Source organism: Eucyclogobius newberryi, unplaced genomic scaffold, assembly GCF_026437365.1.
Source record: "Eucyclogobius newberryi isolate DKJ021-1_F unplaced genomic scaffold, fEucNew1.0.hap1 SCAF_6, whole genome shotgun sequence".
NCBI classification, from domain to species: domain Eukaryota; kingdom Metazoa; phylum Chordata; class Actinopteri; order Gobiiformes; family Gobiidae; genus Eucyclogobius; species Eucyclogobius newberryi.
Genome location: NW_027316278.1, coordinates 7,413,855 through 7,421,354, shown reverse-complemented (window position 1 = coordinate 7,421,354; position 7,500 = coordinate 7,413,855). Strand labels below are relative to the sequence as shown.

Below are 7,500 nucleotides of genomic sequence, written 5' to 3'. Positions count from 1 at the left end.
GGGCAGGGTTTAGAGGTACAGGGCGGGGTTTAGAGGTACAGGGCGGGTTTAGAGGTACAGTGCGGGGTTTAGAGGTACAGCAGGGCGGGGTTTAGAGGTACAGCAGGGCGGGGTTTAGAGGTACAGGGCGGGGTTTAGAGGTACAGTGCGGGGTTTAGAGGTACAGGGCGGGGTTTACAGGGCGGGGTTTAGAGGTACAGGGCGGGGCTTAGAGGTACAGGGCGTGGTTTATAGGTACAGCAGGGCAGGGTTTAGAGGTACAGGGCGGGGTTTAGAGGTACAGGGCGGGGTTTAGAGGTACAGGGCGGGGTTTAGAGGTACAGCAGGGCGGGGTTTAGAGGTACAGCAGGGCGGGGTTTAGAGGTACAGGGCGGGGTTTAGAGGTACAGTGCGGGGTTTAGAGGTACAGGGCGGGGTTTACAGGGCGGGGTTTAGAGGTACAGGGCGGGGCTTAGAGGTACAGGGCGTGGTTTATAGGTACAGCAGGGCGGGGTTTAGAGGTACAGGGCGGGGTTTAGAGGTACAGGGCGGGGTTTAGAGGTACAGGGCCGGGTTTACTTTACAGCAGAAGAGAGGTACAGGGCGGGGGACTGGAACAGGACTGAACCAAGACTGAACCAGGACCAGAACCGGACTGAACCAGGACCGGATCAGAACTTAACCAGGACTGAACCAGGACCGGAACCGGACTGAACCAGGACCGGAACCGGACTGAACCTGGACCTGAACCGGACTGAACCGAACTGAACCAGGACTGAACCAGGACTGAACCAGGACTGAACCAGGACTGGACCAGGACTGAACTAGGACTGAACCAGGACTGAACCAGGACTGAACCAGGACTGAACCTACAGAAGATCATTCGTGTCGTCAGTTTTGTGATTTTAAAATGCTGGCGAATTTCTATGGAAGATCGTCTGTTGCATCATATTTAGAATTTTAAAGAGTTTCAGTTGTTTTTATTCTGATTTTGCAGCAAAAATTTGCAGAGAGAAAAAAAAACGCACTTGGAATCAGTTGAAAATGCTTGAATAAATAAATAGATCGATAAATGACTAAATAAATGAACAAATTAAAAAATAAAAGTAACCAAATGAACGAATAAATGAATGAATAAATAAAAATAAATGAATTAATTCTTTTTTTCTCTGCATATTGTTCAATCTGAATTTAGAAGTTGAATTTTTCATTTTCATTTCTCTGTAGAACATGAACACTGCAAAACTCACTGTAAAACTCACTGCAAAACTCAGGAACAAATGATTTTCCGTCTCGTCGACACTTAGAGTCGAGTGGTTTTGCTGGAAATGAAATCTGAACTACAAATGCTCTGAAAAGCATGAAGTACCGTCATTATTCCAGTATTTCATGTCATTACAACAACACGTGTTTCATTTAATCATTTTGTGCAATAAAACAAAGATTAAAACAGTTACAATGTCAGATTATATATAATTATATCAGATTATAGAGTCAAAATGTGAATTTGCTGTAAAATTGTGTTGAAAATGGATCTAGAAACGAAATACTGCAACTTTATTCATAACAAGTGGTGGAAGAAGTACTGGGTTTTGTTCCTTAAGTAAAAGTACAGGAGTCAAAAGTACAGGAGTCAAAAGTACAAGAGTAAAGAGTACAGGAGTAAAGAGTACAGGAGTCAAAAGTACAGGAGTAAAAAGTACAGGAGTCAAGAGTACAGGAGTCAAAAGTACAGGAGTAAAAGTACAGGAGAAAAGGTACAGGAGTCAAAAGTACAGGAGTAAAAGTACAGGAGTCAAAAGTACAAGAGTAAAAATAATTATCAAGCCAAGGTATCGCATGTATAAATCGTAAAAGTATTGAAGTATGTGTTTAAAATAGTAGTATTAGAGTAAAAAGCAAAAGTATTTCCTGCATATTTTTGACAACTATTAAAGAATGAAACGTGGTGATCCCCGTAAAGAACTGTCAATCAATTTGTCAATGTTTATACGTATATTTTTATTTGCTCAAAGCCGCTCAAAAGGCCAAATGACACCGTGAATGTGCTAAAAATGACCCATAAACTAACAATACGGACGAAATTACATTGATCCAAGTGCAGTATTTTATTTTTACTTTTGTACTTTGTTACTTCCTGCCACTGTTTACTGTACAAGGCATTCAAAAAGAAACAAGTATTACAATCGAGCATTAGAATGAATGAAATCTGAAATAAAGTCTAAATAAAGCCTATATAAAGTCTAAATGAAGGCTAAATACAGTCTAAATAAAGTCTATATAAAGTCTAAATAAAGTCTAAATAAAGTCTAAATAAAGTCTAAATAAAGGCTAAATAAAGTCTAAACAAAGTCTATATAAAGTCTAAATAAAGTCTAAATAAAGTCTAAATAAAGTCTAAATAAAGGCTAAATAAAGTCTAAATAAAGTCTAAATAAAGTCTAAATAAAGTCTATATAAAGTCTAAATAAAGTCTAAATAAAGGCTAAATAAAGTCTAAGTAAAGTCTAAATAAAGGCTAGATAAAGTCTAAATAAAGTCTATATGAAGGCTAAATAAAGGCTAAATAAAGTCTATATAAAGGCTAAATAAAGGCTATATAAAGTCTAAATGAAGGCTAAATAAAGTCTAAATAAAGGCTAAATAAAGTCTAAATAAAGTCTATATAAAGTCTAAATAAAGGCTAAATAAAGTCTAAATAAAGGCTAAATAAAGTCTAAATAAAGTCTATATAAAGTCTAAATAAAGTCTATATAAAGTCTAAATAAAGCCTATATAAAGTCTAAATAAAGGCTAAATAAAGTCTAAGTAAAGTCTAAATAAAGGCTAGATAAAGTCTAAATAAAGTCTATATGAAGGCTAAATAAAGTCTAAATAAAGTCTATATAAAGGCTAAATAAAGGCTATATAAAGTCTAAATGAAGGCTAAATGAAGGCTAAATAAAGTCTATATAAAGTCTAAATAAAGGCTAGATAAAGTCTAAATAAAGTCTATATGAAGGCTAAATAAAGTCTAAATAAAGTCTATATAAAGGCTAAATAAAGGCTATATAAAGTCTAAATGAAGGCTAAATGAAGGCTAAATAAAGTCTATATAAAGTCTAAATAAAGGCTAGATAAAGTCTAAATAAAGTCTATATGAAGGCTAAATAAAGGCTAAATAAAGTCTATATGAAGGCTAAATAAAGGCTAAAAGGAATAAGTGTGTTTTAAACAGGTACAGAAGGTGTTTCAAACCAAAATGTGATGTACAGTACAGCATGAGTACAGTGTAATGTACAGTACAGCATAAGTACAGTGTAATGTACTCTTGCAGGACAATAACTGCACACAGCCTGGTACTAGTGCAAACACTCTAGCCCATTCATTTTAAAGAGGCAGCAGCCAAAACTGGAATAAATAGAACCAGTACCATAAGAGAACTGTACCAGCCTTTAGAACGCAAGAACACCGGAAGAACCCGTACTATAAGAGAACTATACCAGCCTTTAGAACGCAGGAACACCGGAAGAACCCGTACTATAAGAGAACTGTACCAGCCTTTAGAACGCAGGAACACTGGAAGAACCCGTACTATAAGAGAACTGTACCAGCCTTTAGAACGCAGGAACACCGGAAGAACCCGTACTATAAGAGAACTATACCAGCCTTTAGAACGCAGGAACACCGGAAGAACCCGTACTATAAGAGAACTGTACCAGCCTTTAGAACGCAGGAACACCGGAAGAACCCGTACTATAAGAGAACTGTACCAGCCTTTAGAACGCAGGAACACCGGAAGAACCCGTACTATAAGAGAACTATACCAGCCTTTAGAACGCAGGAACACCGGAAGAACCCGTACTATAAGAGAACTGTACCAGCCTTTAGAACGCAGGAACACTGGAAGAACCCGAACACCGGAAGAACCCGTACTATAAGAGAACTGTACCAGACACCGGAAGATCCCGTACCATAAGAGAACTAAGTGTCAGCGCTGACTACAAACGACAAAATAACAGTTTTTTATTTGTATTTTCTATTTCAAACTGAATACGACAGAAGGATTGCACAGGTAAGAACCACGCTGAAGTTCTCGTCCCGTTCCAGGAAGTTCCCCTGCTCTGATTACAAATGAAAATGCCTTTGACTCACAGGTTCCTGAGGTTCTTGAATTTGTGCAGGTCCTTGTCGTTGATGGAGGAGAAGCCGCTCTGGTTGGCGATGTATCTGTGGCAGAAACAACAGCGCGTCACAAGGATTCACGGGTTCAATCGTTCACAACACGTTACACACACGGGCGGCCACAAGGGGCAGCACTGAGCCACAGAGCCACTCACATGAACAGGCCCAAAGTGAGAATGACATGAGCTCAGAATATGAACCCATATTTTAGTAGTGTTTACGATTTCAATCAAGCTGTAAAAATAATATTAAAAATAGTAATAATAATGATAATAATGATGATGATGATGATGGTGATGATAATGATGATGATAATAATGATAATGATGATAATAATGATGATGATGATAATGATGATAATAATGATGATAATAATGATAATGATGATGATAATAATGATAATGATGATAATTATAATAAATACAATAATTAAGTTATATAGTTTAGTGCTTTTTTGGACACTCAAAAACTTTGTTACACTTGAATCAGAAACATTCATTAAGTATTCATTTGTTAAAGAATAATAACAATAAAAAATAAACAAATTATAATAATTATTGTTATTATTATTATTTTTTTGTTTTTGTTTTACTTCATCATCACAATTCATATCGGACAACTTAACTTCAAAATAATCCACGGTAATAAAGGGTTGTAAAAGAAGGTCACACATATTAAGACATTAATAAGCACTAAAGTAATATTAATAAAGAGCTAATTAACCTTTAACTGGTCATCTAAAAAGCAATTAGTTAGCGCCCATTAGCTCTGTTTCTGAATGATGAGAAATAATGGGCGGTTTAATGATGAAGTTGTCATTATCTGTGTAAAGTGAGAATAGTTTCTGCTTGTGTCCTGACATAACCCGAGGATGTTTCCAGGATGTTTGGTACGTCAAAGGGGAATCATCGTGTTTGATTGACGTCTCAAATCCATCTGTGAGCGACACATTCAATCAAACACATTCTCGCTCGATTAGAGACTAAATTGATCGACTAAAAGTGGGCGTGGCACTGACAAAAGCTGTTCAAATGGAGCGAAAAGGCAGATTAAACTCTCCAAACTCCAACTGTTTTCCCCACTCTGCGCATAAATCCATATATATATTATTTTCTTTTAAATATTTTGTGCTTGTGACGGGGTTTTATGATTTTGTAACTCTGAGTTTATTTGATGGGGATGCTGTAAATAATGATAGTTTTACATTTATCAAGTGTCAGTTTGTGAAAATATGGTAAAAAATATGGTAATAATGATGACAGACAATTCACACACAGCCCTTAATTAACCCTTAATCAACCCTTAATTCAACAAAATAATGATCGCAGTTTTACAATCAGGAAGTAAATTTATAAACCCCATTTACTGGGTTATGAGTTATATTTGAAGCAATAATATCAAATACAGTGTGATTATTGTCACTGTTTTAGTAACTTAGGCACTTTAAGTACATTAGTAGTTATTTCTCTTTATTTTGTTTTGTTTTTTTACTGTAAATGTGGGACAAATGGATGTTCTCTTATCTCATCTTTTCTGATCTGTAATTCCAATTAAATAATCGTGGTCGACTAAGACGCCATCGACCGATTAATCGACAAAACAACTAAAAACGACAGCCCTGCAAATGTGTTTTGAGATTGTATTTGACTCGTCTTCTTGATGAAATAAATACAGTTGAAAGTGTGAAAAATCCAACAAATGTCATGAATTAAAGAGAAGAAGAAAAACCTTGGCACTGAATACAAACTGAATTTTCTGAAATATTTTGGTCTTTTTAAGCTCATGTTTTGTTTGACAGTTTGTTACTGCTGTTTTAAACATTTCAGGGTGGTTTAAGTTTCTCTAACAGATCGACCGGCACAGATACAGTTTTGGCTGAAAGCTCAAGTCGTGCGATGTCTTTGTATTCGTTAAACCGATGCTCTAGTCGTAGCACATTTACATAAAACAGATTTAAAGAGTGAGTATCAGCGAATACTCTCTAATCTATAACCCAAACTCAATCAAACGTTAGAAACTAATCGAACACCACAAAAGCAGTTTTAAATTACCATATTTTCCGGACTATAATTGCACCTTTTTTCATAGTATTGGCCGACTTATACTCCAGAGCGACTTATATGTGATATTATTTTTTTTCATTTTCACACTGGCAACCACAAGAGGGCGCTCTAGGCTCTAAGCAACGCAGAAGAAGAATCTGCACTTCCTCTTCCTCTGGAGTTTGTGGAGTTGTTTAGAAGTGACACAGAGGAAGAAGAATTCAATGGATTGAGTGATTTTGTGATACATTTCCCAGACTTATACTCCAGTGCGACTTATATATGTTTTTTTCTTCTCTATTATGCACTTTTTGGCTGGTGCGACTTATACTCCAGTGCGACTTATATATGTTCTTTTCTTCTCTATTATGCACTTTTTGGCTGGTGCGACTTATACTCCAGTGCGACTTATATATGTTTTTTTCTTCTCTATTATGCACTTTTTGGCTGGTGCGACTTATACACCGGTGCGATTTATACGGTAAATAAAAATCTGCTCCGTGCTGTGATTTCTGTACAGAGAAAACTGTCGGCACAATTGTTACTTTCGGCTTCCTCTCTGTTTTATTCCTTGTTAACGCATGAGATTTTTGTTTAAACCTTGACATTTTCTCCAGACGTGTCCCTGGTTTTGGCGAAACAAGCAGAATAACTCACTTTGACACGCATTTACATTTAAATTACACACACACTTGTAGACTGTGTGATGGCCTTATAGCACCACAAAAAAAAAGGAAGTGCGGTGAGAATTTTGTAAACCATGAGTCCTTTTTACATTTTCAGAATAAAGTTCCAAAATAATACATGATCAGGCAAGTTAGCTTCAAACGTTATTACAGTTATTAAAGTGAAAAATAGAAATCACTGCACTTTTTTAATCACTTATAAATTAAAGCTTTGCAAACAGTAGAACAAACATAAAGCTTTATGCAGTATTTGTACGTGATATTACAGTAGAGTCAGCGATTACTTTATTCGATTAGTGGATGGTCTAATCACTACTATTTTAATCAAATAAAGGGTGAAATATGATGATTGAAGACTTCCAAATGCAGAATATTTACAAAAAAAGTGTATTATTGATGAAAATAAGAAGCCTTTTTACATTTTCATTTGTTAACGCCACCGTCTTAAAGTCTCTATAAATACGTTTATTAAAATACGACTAAGATACTGTCATTTGTTATGTTAACTTGTCATTAGTCGATTCATTGTTGCAGCTCTAGATTTGTGTGTCAAAAAGTTTTTAATATTAATGAATTCTTGAATGATGTTTTTTCTTTTTTTACTGCAAATGGCAAGTGATGAACACAAC

At 36.0% G+C, this 7,500-nt stretch overlaps 1 protein-coding gene across 1 annotated transcript in view; it reads right to left on the bottom strand.

The window, feature by feature from the left end:
• ntrk2a (neurotrophic tyrosine kinase, receptor, type 2a) overlaps positions 1-7,500 on the bottom strand; it is a 185,350-nt gene that overhangs the window by 170,576 nt on the left and 7,274 nt on the right. Inside the window, exon 2 of the mRNA XM_072433062.1 lies at positions 4,114-4,188. Coding sequence (XP_072289163.1) covers positions 4,114-4,188 — 75 coding nt within the window. The remainder of the gene's footprint in view (positions 1-4,113; positions 4,189-7,500) is intronic.